Consider the following 13,724-nt stretch of genomic DNA (forward strand, 5'->3'; position numbering starts at 1 on the left):
GACAGTGGAAATGAGAGTGGGATAAACCAAATGAAGCCAAAAGAAAACAGAACCGGCATAGCATATCTTCATCCTTTTAGGAAATGTAAAGTAATAAATAGCTACAGCTGTAGTCCTTTTGTTTCCCCAGCATCTTCCAAACGCAAACACATTGAAGCATTGATATTGCCCTGCGATTGTTCTCTTTTTCTTCTTTTTGTTTCTTTTTTTTTTTTTTTTCTTGATTGCTACAGTTGACATCCTTAAGAGCTTGAGTGGTATTGGCAGCCTGGTCCTGGCACCCACACAGCCTATGTAGAGCTTTGAGAAGACCGATCATCGTGGGGGCTGCCATCTGAGTTCTCGGTCTCCCCCTCGGAGATGGCCTGCATGGGGGTGTTGTACAGCCTGCAGCGCACACTGTACCGGCTGCTGCTGGCTGCCGGCGGTGCCCGCGACCGCCCCACCCGCGAGGATGCTGACATGGGGAAGTTCTTGGAGGAGAATCCTTCCGTGTTGACCCTGGGGGAGCAGGGGGAGAGTGGTGATAATGCATCAGGGCTTGTTGTGGGAGGAGACTCTTCCGTGCTTTGAAGGGCGTCTGCTGTCAGCTCTCCAGGAGACTTCGGCAAAATAGGACTTTTCAGAATTTCTGTGGCAGACATCCTGTAGCTGGAATCAGATCGGCTGCCCTTTTTAAGGAGCAGTAGCTTAAACTCCTCATTGGATGTGTTGGACTTTTTGGCATTCCTGTATATGAGCCCGGGGGACCTCTGACTGCTAATGGGAGTGCCCACGTTGCTGGCTGGTGGCATGTTGCTGGTAGGCAGTGTGCTGCTGGTGGGAGGCTGGCTGCTGGTCCCAGACGAAGCTCTCAATCTGTTTCTTACAGAAAGGTCTCCAGAATCCTTTCTCCCAAGAACTTTCCTTTTTGATCTGTAAAAACACAAAGGAAAACTTTCGTAGATTATTTTTGTAGTATAATGCTTAGCACTCTTTTGGAGTTTTACAGATGCTTTCATATTAGCCAGAGTTCTCTCAGTCCCTCTGTAAAATATTGGAGGCTATCAGTGTCTCATGGCTCCGAGCTGCAGAGTACCTCTCAACATTACCCAGCTCTTCCCAAGACAGTGTATGCACAACCAGCTCTTTGTAAAGACAACAATGCATACAGAAACTTATAATACGCAGCATAATGTATTAATTACCAGAAAACTTCAATTTCAGTTGTGATCCCAACTTTCAGCTGACTACAAAATAGTCTAAAATTGAAGAGATTCATTCTCATATCCTTCTGCCTGCAACAGCTCATTCACCAAAATAGAGCTGCTGGACTGGAAGGCAGAAGATAGGAACCACCGCAGTGTGTTTTCTTTGAAGACATGTATCTTGGTTAGAGAGAACAGCCTGGTGTTTTTATCAGTAAAGCATCCCACACAATGCCATGAAGATACTCAGACTGCATTCCAGGCCATAATAAAACATGTTTTAAAACTGCCTTTTAGAAAATGAAACCAATTTAACTGAAGAATGTAGTTTGAGGACAAGACTTGAACATAGAATAACCATCCTGCAGCTATTTTTAGTGGACAACTGTGTAGGGATGTTATGTTGCCATTTCCTATTGCCACAAGGTTAGGTCACCTGTGAATGACTGCAAACAGATCCTCAGTAGTGCGGGGTTTGTTTGGAGACACAAAGACATCCTCAGTGTCAGCCTGTGACTCCTCGCTCAGTGGAGACATGATGGACTCATCGCTTGGAGAAGACTCTTGAAAAGGAGAGAAGCCATGTTATGAGTCAGACTCCACTGCACTTTGCAACAGCACTGCCGGTTGGAGGCACCAGCTCTGCTCACAACTGAGTGGGTGATACCAACATACAGCCTTTACCCTCTAATCTAAAAGTCATGTCTGTTCCATACTGGAGTCCATAAAAGGATCACTGAACTCACACAGGATCTCCCATTTACAGCATAGCTGTGATAATCAAACTCTTCTGTACCCGGGGCCAATGCTCTTCCCTTTTATCTTTTCAGCTGAAATGCAGCACAAGGGAGGAAATAAATATCACAAATACAGTCTGAATTACTTTGGACAAGTGTAAATAGCTGTGAGCTGGCTAGCTGGCCAGCTAACAGACATTGGGGGATCTATGCTTAAACCCACAGAGGGAAGCTGATGTGCCACTCTGCTTTGACTCCACTACCATCCCATCCAAAACCGCCTGATTGTAGATGGCACAGAAAGAATTCCCAACTGACCTTTTAGCGAAGGCTCATCTGCACCGCCCACTGTCTCGTCTGCCCTGCTGTCATCAGAGGCACTTTTGGTTGGGATACCTGATGTGATAACATTTTCCTGCTTGCAGCCCTCTTCACTGAGTGAATCCACTGTTGCCATCTCTACTTCAAAGTTGATATTCCCAGGCACATGGTGGCTTACATCGGGTTCGTGCTTTAACTGATAGGCGATGGCCAGTCCCTCAGCCTGAGCTGGGCTTTCATCCACAGGCGCAGCTTCCACCTTCCCCTCGCTGCCTCCAGAGTGCTCTTGCTGAGCCTGCACTTGCTGAAGATCATGTACTGTTTCTTCTCCGCGGACAGGTTTCTTTGTTTCATCATCACTTGTGGGGACAGCCGAGCCCTTCTGAAAGCCATCAATGGAGATGGCACATGTCTGATTCAGAGAGCTATCTGGTAAGTCTTCAGCGGCCAGGTGTGTTTGGTCCTTTCCAGGTTTGATCTCAACTAGACCCATGCTTGCTGAAATTACAGCTTCTCGCTCACAGCTATTCTGCCCACCAAAAGAGGAGCTTTTCTCTAAAGGTGGCTTTCCAGGGCCTGCTTCTGCTGAGGAAGTGTCAATGTACAGCATTATGGCCTCATCTGTAGAGTACTGGCGTGATACTGGTTTCTTAGCTAAGAGCGGCCTCATTTTGCCTGGAGAGACCTCGGTTGCCATCAAGGTGGTGTCCTGTATGCAGAGCAGGTCTGGGGTACTGCCTTTATGTTTCACTCCTTCAGGCTTGTTGACTGCCCGGAGGTGGACAGATTTGAGAACGGAGGGTGTGATGGCAAGGGCAGAGGGAGGGCTGGGCTGCAGGGCTTCCCCGATCGCGCTCTGCTTGCTGTGGCTAAAGGTATGCAGCTGGTGCCTGTGAGCGAAGGGCTTGCTCAAGACATTGTGAAGAGCACTTAGGTCAAGGTGAGTAGGAGGTATAATTGGAAGTTCGAGTTCTTTGCTCACTGAGGCGTTGCCATCTTTTGAGAGTGGCTGCTGCAGCGATGACTTCCTCTCTGGAACTTTTGGCTTCCTCTTGCTCCCCCCTGGAGACAATGGTCCTGAAAAGAAAGCTGTTGGAAAAGAAGAGGTGGGCGTCTCTGACTGGCTGGAGTACCCGCTGGAGGGTGAGGCTAACCCTGCCAACTTCTCCGGGGAGGCCAGCTTAAACTCATTATCAACAGAGGGGAGGGATGGGGTTGTAGCTCGTGATCCAGACTGAGACGTCTGGGATTCAGAGCTCTCTGGTGACTTGATGCACTCTATGACTGTAGTACCCGTAGCAGTGCTTGAATTGGACAAGGACCTGTAAGGATCGCTAGTTTTCAAGTCGTTCAGAAGCCAGAGGTCTGCATAGTGAGGTTGTTCAGCACCTTCATCTTTAAAGGAGGGGATACTGGCGGTGTCAAACGGAGCATCCTTTAACCCGCCATCATCCTGGTTTGGCCATGGAAGCTCCTGCTTGGCTGGCAGGTTGGGGCCTTCCACTCGGGAAGGTGTGTTTGAAAACTCAAGGGGCAGCTTCATCTCCCTGGCAGTGTGAGAGATGTGCTGCCCATTACCGATCTTTGGTTCTTTCTTGTCAGGAAGGTCGGTGCTGCCCTCTGATTTCCTCAAAGATGAGCTGCGTTTTGGTGGGGCTGGCTTTGCCTTTGGTTTCTTCAGTGAGATGCACTGCCGTGCCTGCCTCCTGTGGCTCACGCAGTCCTGCCAGGCACAGTCAGCTAGGCTGGAAGTCATGCTCCCGGTCTGGCCACTCTCGGAGCCTGGGGCTGCATAGTTGCAAATATAGCTTTTATTACCCTTCAGACCGCAGTCAAAGTGCATGGAGGTATAGTATCCTTCAGTATCCACAGAAAAGTGTGAACTAGTGTCTGCCTTGTCAGAGGGGGTCTTTTCAAGGAAGCTGTCATAGGTGGCCATGCTGGTAAAGCTGGGACATCCCAGGCTGTCTGCCTTTGGGCGCTCAGGGCTGAAATCCTGGCGACAGGAGGCGTCATGGTGATGGTGCAGGTAGTTCCACTCACTGTCACTTGTGTTGCTGTTGTTGGGGTCATCCAGTAAATCCGCCACAGTGGATGTGAAGGAGCTTGCCCTGTGGCCCCTGATCTTGTCTGCGTGGTCACCAAACTGCTCTGTGATGAAGACATTGGAGTCTTCGTTGGCATTGGGAGCAGTATTGAGGGACAGCTCGGAGTCGCAGTGTGAAGAGCCTGTTAGTGGAGGAGAGGCAGCAGGAGGAATGGTTTCAGATGTCTGAGAGGGACATGTGGAGCTGCTCCCACTCCAGTTGCCACTGGAGGACTGGTGGTCATCTTTCTGGTCCATGTGGCTGCTGAGCAGGACTCCTGCTGTGGAGATGGAGTGAATTGGGCTCCCAAAGGTGTCTGAGTTGGATGAAATTTCACAGCTGCCTGAATCGACCATCCTTGACAGCCGCGATCTCCCCCTCTCGCTGATGCTGTGTTCGGGGCTATGCAGGTGCTGAGGACAAGTTAAACCAATGGGCTGGCACTCCTGTGAACCCTGCTTGCTCAAGATCTCCTTCCCCTTTTTTGGGATCCTCTCCTGACTAGCTAGGAAGTGCTCCGCTTCATACCCTGCATTCTTGGTGGTGGCATCCTGATGGCCCTCGCTGGCCCGGGCGCCCTCACGGGGAAGGCTCCGTGAGCGGATGCGGTTGCTCACAGCAGCAGCAAAGACCGCATCCCCGTTGTCCGCCAGCACCAGGATGTTGCCAGTGGAGTGGGAGAGGGAGGCAACAACACTCTGCCCCCGCTGGGCACGGATCCGTCGCCGGGAGGGAGCAGCTATCAGGATTTCTTCTGTCTGGCACTCTGAGTCCCGGGTCCCCAACCTCCTGTTGCTGGAGCCAGAGAATTCTGGGTTTGTGTGCACAATCACATTGCGCTCTCTCGCCACTGGCGACTCGTCTGAATCTAGGACACATGGAAAGCTGGGTGAGTGGGAGAGAGCTCCACATTTCCTGGCATGAGACAACCCGCGGAGCAACCCAAGAAGATATTATCTGCTGTATTTTTTAATCTTTCTGAGCATTGGACCAAATTTAAGTTTTATATAAAGAATTTATAAGGCAGACCTCCCACCGGTGAGGTAGGGAAATTCTAGTCCTACAACATGACTTCTGCAATGTGTTCTCAATGTGGAGCTGAGCTTGCTGTGCTAAATATTAAAACAAATACTAAGTTTTCAGTTTTTATGACTCTATTTCAGCTACTTAAAGTTTTCGGGAGTGGCTGCTGGACAAAACACTCCATAAGCTTCTAAAAATAATTCTGTTTCTCCTACCTGTCTGTTCAGAACTTCCATTATCTGCTTCTTTACTATCAAGAATATTTGTAAGACAAAAGGACCTTTCTTTCATAGGTTCTCCAATTGCTTTTTCTGTATGATAAACACATTTCTTCTGCTTCCAATCAGGTTTTATTGCAACTGACTGAAACACCAGACCATCTTCAGGTGCAGATGAATATTAAGAAATAAAATTCTGTTAGTTTCGTTTTGAGTTAATAAGAATTTCACACTGAATTTGCCCCCAACAGAGTTGCTCCTAATTTACCCTGACAAAAAGTGAGGTAATTTCGTAGATTTAAGGCAAATATTCTTGATGATAAAGAATAATCGGAAGGAATTGAGGAGTGTGATAAATAAAAGGAAGGTTTAGCAAAACTCCAGTAGAGTACCAGCAGCTGTATCTATGGTGGATATTCAACACCTGATCTAAGTTATCCAGCTTTTGTGACAACTCATCATCACTCTGTGGAGTAACATCTGTCAGTTCTTTACCTTAAGCTCCCCTGACGCAAGAAAAAACTTTCACTTAATCTAGTTACTTTTTATGCACATAACTATGGGTTCATAACAGAAATAAAATGAAAAAGAAAAAAAGAACTGATTAACATTTACACAATAAGAGCTGAACACGTACATCTATATTACTCAGTAAGGCCCCCAGTCCTTCAAGGCCATATGGAGTAATATAGCTTTTCTTACTGTAGTAAATCAAAAGAACAAAACATGTCATTCCTAAACTCTACAAGCATTTACACTTTCAAGGTTTTGTTTCTTTGGAAGACTAACTACCAGCTCATATCCCTGCAATTTAAGTTGGTTAGAAAGCTATCTATGGAAGATTTGTATTTATACTACACCTATTTCTTGTTGCACTCTTCTGGGGATGCCAGAGATGGTTTTCCTCCTCCTCAACTTTCGTCTCCGCTGTAGTACAGATTGTGAATGAACAAGAGAGCAGCGTATACTAGCCTCTCTGTCAAAACCAACTCCTGCAACCCATAAATAGGTCTCATTAGCCTTTAGAAATAGTAAACAAATTTTCATGGCTGGAACACAGTGGAGGTATGTGAGCTTGGATTAAGCCTGTGAATAAACATAAGGGAGCCCTTATGTAGCTCTTATGTAAATTATATCACAGTATATCACAGTTTTATATCTAATTCCAGCTCCCCCTCAGCAGCCTGGTCTGCCAAAAATAACAGAAGGCATGAAAAGAAAAAGAACAGAAAAAGGAAAGAAAATCAGGAAGGCAAATAGAGAGCTCTTGGTAGCAGGGCATCTTTCTTACAGCTATTTATCCATCTGTCATAGGGACAATGACAGTAACTTATCTTCAAAGCATTATCTGTTCACCTGTAGCCTGACTTATTTTAAGCAAATAAGTGTAAGAAAACATTTTAAGGTTATGATGCCATATTGCAGTAGTTGGGTGCTTCTTAGGAGACCAATATGCCAAGGGAGCTAACATTTCAAAAAGGAAGGAGACAGCTAAAATGGGGCCAAGTCACCATGCAAGTTTAGAGAGCATTCTCTAAATGACAATGACACATGACTAAGAGTGACATTAATGGGGAGCTGCCATCTACTTGCATATATCAGGAAGTGGCCTGATTTTCCCATGTGCACAGCACACGGTGGAAGTCTGCTCAGGTCATGCAATCAAGGTCCTCAGTTTAGATTTAGAAGCAAAAGTTCTTGAGTACATTTGTTATGACCACCTTCATACAGAATAGGTGACAATTCATTGTTTTCTTTATGTTTCCATGGCATTAGCAAAGGGAAGTGTCTTTCAGTTTGATTTTACGCTGTGTATTCAAAAAAAAAAAAAAAAAAAATTAAAAGGAGGCTGACCAGAAGGCCAGTGCCCATCTGTGCTGGCTTTTTTTGCACAACTGTACACTCACTCATGCTCTCTAAAGTTGACATAGGACAGGTTGGAAAAAATGTGCCAGGTTCATAAAAACACTAACATAAGGATTGCTGGTACAGTGGTTTGTAATCTTAAGAAAAACAAACAAACTAAAGCAAACAGAAGGAAAAAAAAATCCTGATAAGAAGCTCTATTTTAATAGCGTATAATTATAGAAAACATAATTATACACAGACATACACATACATATTACATTACATAACAATGTAAAACATTAAAAAGTAACTTTCTTGTAAAAGTTCTTCTTGAAATCTACTACAGTGAAATAGAGGCTTCAGACAGATGTCCTGTAACCACCAATGCCCCTGGAATAAGCAGAGGAAGAACTTTCTTTAATATGGAACAAAAGTGCCGTAAACTCCAACAACAGTAATTTTCAAAAAAGTGAACATTTCTCAGGGTTGGGAGAAGCTTAAAAAACAAAAACAGAGAACTAAAAGCAAACTCTTTGAAACAAAAAAATCAATCAGCATCATTGCCGGTTTTCCAGCAACTGTGAGTTAGCTGAACATGCTCTGTGTGCCAGATGCACGGGGGTCATCTCCGAGAGGAAAGTGGAAGAGGGTATTTCTTCCCCGTGATGCATACAAATTATTCCCATTAGTGCCAATGAGAATGATACACATAAACATCCAGAAGATTACATACCATTCTTGATCTGTAAAACTGATCAGTGGAAATTTGGTTCCAATGTATAGCAGGTGGAGTCTAGGCAAAAATGGCTATTACTGGCAAAGTTAATATTGGCCCCAGACCTAACTGTCCTCTGGCTGCACTAGGTGACAATAGCCATGTTAGAAAGCCTGCACTGGTTAGGGTCCTATACTGAAACTAGAAGGAGCATCATTTTATCACCAGCTTTACCTCATGGAAATATGCCACATTATCTCTGACTTTCAGTGGGGATTTCCAGAGGCATTGCCCAACCTATGACCTTGTCCAGCTGGCTCGTGACCTGCAGCCCAGCAGGGGGTATGCAGGCAGTCCTGCCACCCAGCTGCCTGTCCTCTTGTGGCCAGAGCACTGTCCTGGAGAAAGGGACACCCACTCCTGGCTGCCACCTCCACAGGGAGGCAGAGTTGGTGGTACTGTGCAGTGTCACCTCCTCTGCCAGGACGGAGGGGAACTGGGACTGTGTTGCTGTCACTGGGAGGATTCATGCAGCTGACAGTGGAGCTTGCCCGGGACTTGTGACCATAATGCCCAAAAAGCCTTGTTTGTGAGCTGAAGCTGGACTGTGGGCATACAACTCTCTCCAGCACCATGGTGAATTCTACAGCCTGTCTTGCAGGAAGGTTTGTGCACCACTGATAGACATGGGGAAGAACAGTGGATTGTGAGGGGCTGTGACCTTACCCCAACCCCCCAGTTACTGGGAAAATAGAATTAAATACAAATATTTTCTCTGGAGAATGAAGGTTAACTGAAAGCCCCTTGCTTTTTTCCTGATTGTTTACACTGAAATCTATAACTGTGAAAGTTAGCCCACTTTATGCTCTTAAGTTAATCAAAACTTGGTACGTGAAAATATTATTGAGGAAAATTCATATCAACTTTATGTTTACCATAGCCCTCTGGAAGGAAAGAAAGAGAAAAAGAGAAAGAGAAAAACAGCCTGATTTTTTATTCTGGAAATAAGTAATCTATCACATTTAATAAGTGATATACCTGCTGCTTCTATAAACAAGTTCTCCTTCAAATAAATCTAGTGAAATATATCCAAACATTATAGAAATAGAGAAAATGCCATTACTATACCTTCAGCATAGCTGCATGTAAAGAGATCTCAGAGCGATGGTTTGCATACTACACATTCATGCCTTGCATGTTTAAAGCACTGCAAATAGCAGCCTACATTCTCTAGTTTCTCTTCTCCTGCTACACATGATAATCATATGATTAATTTTGGTGGCTTTCTGCATTATTTCAGTCAACTACATTCAAAAAGTTATTTGTGGTCTTTGGTAATACAGATTGTAGGTTATATACACAACAAAAGTACATTGTTTATACAGGGAACTAGGGTTATGTTACACCATATAACATGACTGAAAATATGGGCCAAATTAATCCTAGATGCAGCTTCAGCAATTCCAGGAGTCATGCATAAAGGATGAATTTAGCCCACTGTCTTTCAGAAACTAAATCCTCAAGCTAGGATCTTTGCCCCAAGACTGCACAATCCCATGACTTCAAATAAATTAAACAAAATAAGTACTTGACCTCCCTTGAACCATGCAATAAATACAAAAAGAAATAGAAGAGATTTGTACCAGTGACATTGATGGGGATAATGCAAGAAGAAATCACTTGGGCATCTTGTTTCATTTTCTCCTCTGGAGTTGGGAGAGGTAGTGCTTTACTCCAATTGGTTTGTTTATCCAGTGTAGAAGGGATATTATGTATTGGATTTTTCGGCCTCTGCCCTAACATGACATCTGTATCTTCGTCCTCTGGTGGATGGGACTGCAAATGAATACATTCAAAATCAGTGTCTCCCACTCAGGCACACGAGGCTAATTTTGAAACAAAGCAGACACACAAATCAGAAATCAATTACAGGGATGCAGGAAGGAATCGTTCTAAGTCACACAGCACCAGCCATTCTCCAATGGAAACTTAATAAACTGCTAATAGGAGAAAAACACCTCAGCATACTGGAACTCAGCACATTTACAGTGATATTTACAGGCCGTCTTCTCTGTCAGAAGGGGCACATCCTGCATTCGTGCATAGCCATGGCAAGCGTGTCCTCAGTTACCACAAGCATTAGACATGGGTTCTCATTTGCAACTGCAACTGGCCTCATATACCCATTCATTCAAGCATCATAAGGTCCAAAGTTTTAAAGAAGAGCCATCCATACTTCAGAATAACCATTTGCATTTCATTTGTACAAACGCAGACCAAGAGCAGACCATAGTACAGCCATCCAACAGCTGTGTGGAGGGAAGTGGCAGGTGTTGACGGTGCTGGGACAGGGAGATAACAACCAAAGAAAAGAGTACCCACCACCAGAAGAAATGCAAAAGATTGTTTAGAAACCATGCATATTTTTATAGCATACTACAAGAAGTACTAGATGCTGAAGATGAAGAAACAGAGAAAAAAGTAAACAGCATGAAAGAAACACAGACAGTTTATTTTCTTTTGGAAGAAACAACAAATCCCCTAATACCCTGTCTTGCAAAGAGAAATAAAGCAAGTGCATTTTCATGTGGTGCTGGCTGCCAACTTGGGTTGGGGAGGGGCGGTTTCTTTGTTTGAAAAAAAAAAAAAGTTTCTCTTTTGTTTGGAAGGGACAGAGGGGAGAAACTTACCTTTACCTTCTTTTGCCTGATTTCCCTCCCTTCTTCCATTAATACATTCTTCTGTAAGCTGTGACAACTGTTTGGCTGGCTCAGGACATCTGTCTGCCTCTCATTTTTTAAAAATGAAGTGCAATCCCTTTCAGACAGGCTTTCTCTTCAGTCTTGAATTCCCAGCTGCTTAACTACCAGCCTTCCCTCCTTCATGCCTGCTGTTTACACTTTATTTGCCAGTTTTAGTTTTGGTAGCAAACAGGGCAAAAATAAAATGTTACTCTACATTGCTATGGCAGAGCATTGAGCAGGTGGGTGTTGAACACCGCAGGATCATGCCCTTTCTGCCATTGTACTTTTGCCACTCCTCCACCCAGGCTCCTCACAAATCCTGAGGGAATTAACCATGTCAGGTTTGCCAAACAGCATTTACGTCCCGGCCCCAAAAGCATTAAAGATCTTTACTCTGCAGCTACTATTTAAACTGTTGGAGGGCACTTACTTACCTCATCAGTGTCACCTCCTGCAGCACCCCCAGACCCAAGACAACACAGGTTTCCTCTTCTCCCGCCCGCAGAAAACCCTCTTTTCCCACGTAGGTTTTCAGTCAAACATTGCAGCCTTCTTTCTGCCTGCAGCTTTTGTGCCGATTCCCGGCAGACGTGAATAGCTCATATAAACTTCAGGCACAAAAGACTTTGTTTCCTAGGTAACTACCCCCCCCCCCCCCCGCCCTAAGTTTGATGCATGCATGCAAAAAACCCACCCTTGCACACACGCAGAGGCACATGGGGACACACACACACACACACACACACACACACACACACACGCACACACGCTGCATTTGTTGCTGAATTCATCCTTCACTGGGTGACAAAGAAGTGCTGGACAAAGCGGGCAGAGTGACCCTGGCTGCCAGAGCTCCTGCTCTCCAAACAGTGGCATCACCAAATGGCCAGAGAATAAATACCTGCTGTCGGTGTGGCATTGTCCAAACCATTTCCTACCGTTTAGGAAAAAAAAAAGAAGGGGCAGTTGCAAAGCATGGCAAGAGAATTAAATGCAATTGCCAATGCTATTGAGTCTGTCCGAGTTCAGGCTTTTTAAAGAAGGTGACAGGGGGAGGCAGTTTTGCAGCCTTGAGCTCCTGAAACCTATCCAAGGTGTGAAGAATGAAAGAAGGGGGGAAAAAAGTTATTATTGTGTCTTACTGACATGAGAAAAACAGAAATGGCTTCTTTTAGCGCAGTAAAGTATCAAGTGAAAAGCAAGCAAGAGGAAGGGTTAGGATCTGGAAGGGAGAAGAGTGAGACAGGGCTGTTAATTGAGGATTGCTTGTTTTTCCAGTACCTTTCTACTCCAGGGGGTCATGTGGCAACACTCAATTGGGGAGGGCGAACGGGTGCTGTTAAACTATAAATGTGAAATGTAGAAAAAAAAATTAAAATTAAAAACATACACAAAACAATTCTTGTAAAAGCACATAATTTTTGTCTGGATGAATTAGCATCAGAGCCAAAACCGGCAGAGATTTTTCACCCTGTTTCCTATAGATGGGTTTATTCCCCACAACAGATTGGTTTGGATCCCTGGTTTTGCTTACTTGAATTAGACAAAACTACAGTGAAATTGGTTCAGCCTCCTTGTACAGACATGCTTGAATTGTCCCAAGAATGCCTTGTATTGGTTGGGTAACTCAAACTGTGTTCTGCCTGGAGCTGAAGCAGTGCAAGATACCTATCCAATTACATTATAAATGTAAATTATTTCATAATGTAAGGGATTTTTTTCATTTTTTTCTTCAGTTTTAAATAAAAGGATATATATAATGATGCTGATGGTAATTTATCAAATACATAGATTGCTATGTGTTTCTGATGATATCTCTATTTCTCTAAGTTTGCAATCATTGTGGCAGGGTGACAACAACCAATTGCTTTTTGTCACTTTTTGTAATACTTGAAAGGACAAATAGCAATGGTCACAGCGTCCTGGGTCTTGGTGAATCCCTACACCTCCAAAATCCTCTTCTGTCAGAAACTCTGGTTTGTTTGTGGCAATGTCCAGTTTTCAAAATCAAGAAGTGAAGGACAACTGACTTCTTTTGAAATCGGAAAACAAAAAAAGAGATTAAGAAAACAGGTTTGTTGATAACTCTGGAAATCTCTAGCACGTGTTTCTTGGTAGGGGTTTTTATTTCTCCATGCATTAGTTAGACTAATAATGCCAGATAATTCTACAAATGTTTTTCCTCCCAGTCATTATCAATCATTATCAACATTACTGTGACAGATGAACAAACCTCACTTTGAAAGACTTTGCATTATATGGTCTCCTTTCAAGACAAAAAGTTGTAGTGAGTCTCAAAAGGCCTAATCCTGCATCTCGTCCTATTCTCTTCCTAGATATGCAACATCTCTTGCTTTTTCCTGGTTCCTGTGTGTGCATGGGAAGCCTCCAGATGAGCTGTCCGTAAGGCTTACAGGAGACCAAAGTGGGAGAAATCAAAAGAGAGCTGTTCCCAGTGAACATTTCCAGCAGCTTAATTTCTGCCCAGGCCAGTGGTAAACCAATTCTCCCAAGCTGGGAAAAGTCCTTATCTCAGGAGCAGCACCTCTGTTCATGCAACGAAGCTGTGGAGATACTGAATACATCAACAATTTCAGTCTACTTACTCCTCAGATACCCAAGGATGGCCCTCTGACCAAGTTTCCAGACACCTGCTCTAAGCAGACTTACTTCAGGTATCAGGATGAAATTCAGCTTCCTCATGGAAGGTGCTAGAGGATCTCTAGGGAGGGTCAGGACACAGGGAGACTAATGCTGCTGAGGTGACAAGAGCTCAGGAAATTAAAATCTTTGCAATATCCAATGGCCTGTGATTGTCAGTGTACAAAGACAAGAGGACAGGAG

General features: G+C 44.4%; 1 protein-coding gene across 1 annotated transcript in view; it reads right to left on the bottom strand.

The window, feature by feature from the left end:
• Nucleotides 1-150: 150 nt before the first annotated feature.
• Nucleotides 151-13,724, bottom strand: part of NHS (NHS actin remodeling regulator) — a 240,558-nt gene continuing 226,984 nt past the window's right edge. Inside the window, exons 4-9 of the mRNA XM_053970208.1 lie at nucleotides 12,162-12,224; nucleotides 9,780-9,972; nucleotides 6,434-6,565; nucleotides 2,243-5,200; nucleotides 1,624-1,750; nucleotides 151-915 (exon numbers count right to left, since the gene is read on the bottom strand). Of these exons, the coding sequence (XP_053826183.1) occupies nucleotides 291-915; nucleotides 1,624-1,750; nucleotides 2,243-5,200; nucleotides 6,434-6,565; nucleotides 9,780-9,972; nucleotides 12,162-12,224 (4,098 nt within the window). The 3' untranslated portion in view covers nucleotides 151-290. The remainder of the gene's footprint in view (nucleotides 916-1,623; nucleotides 1,751-2,242; nucleotides 5,201-6,433; nucleotides 6,566-9,779; nucleotides 9,973-12,161; nucleotides 12,225-13,724) is intronic.

This window comes from Vidua macroura, chromosome 2, assembly GCF_024509145.1.
Source record: "Vidua macroura isolate BioBank_ID:100142 chromosome 2, ASM2450914v1, whole genome shotgun sequence".
Lineage (NCBI taxonomy): Eukaryota > Metazoa > Chordata > Aves > Passeriformes > Viduidae > Vidua > Vidua macroura.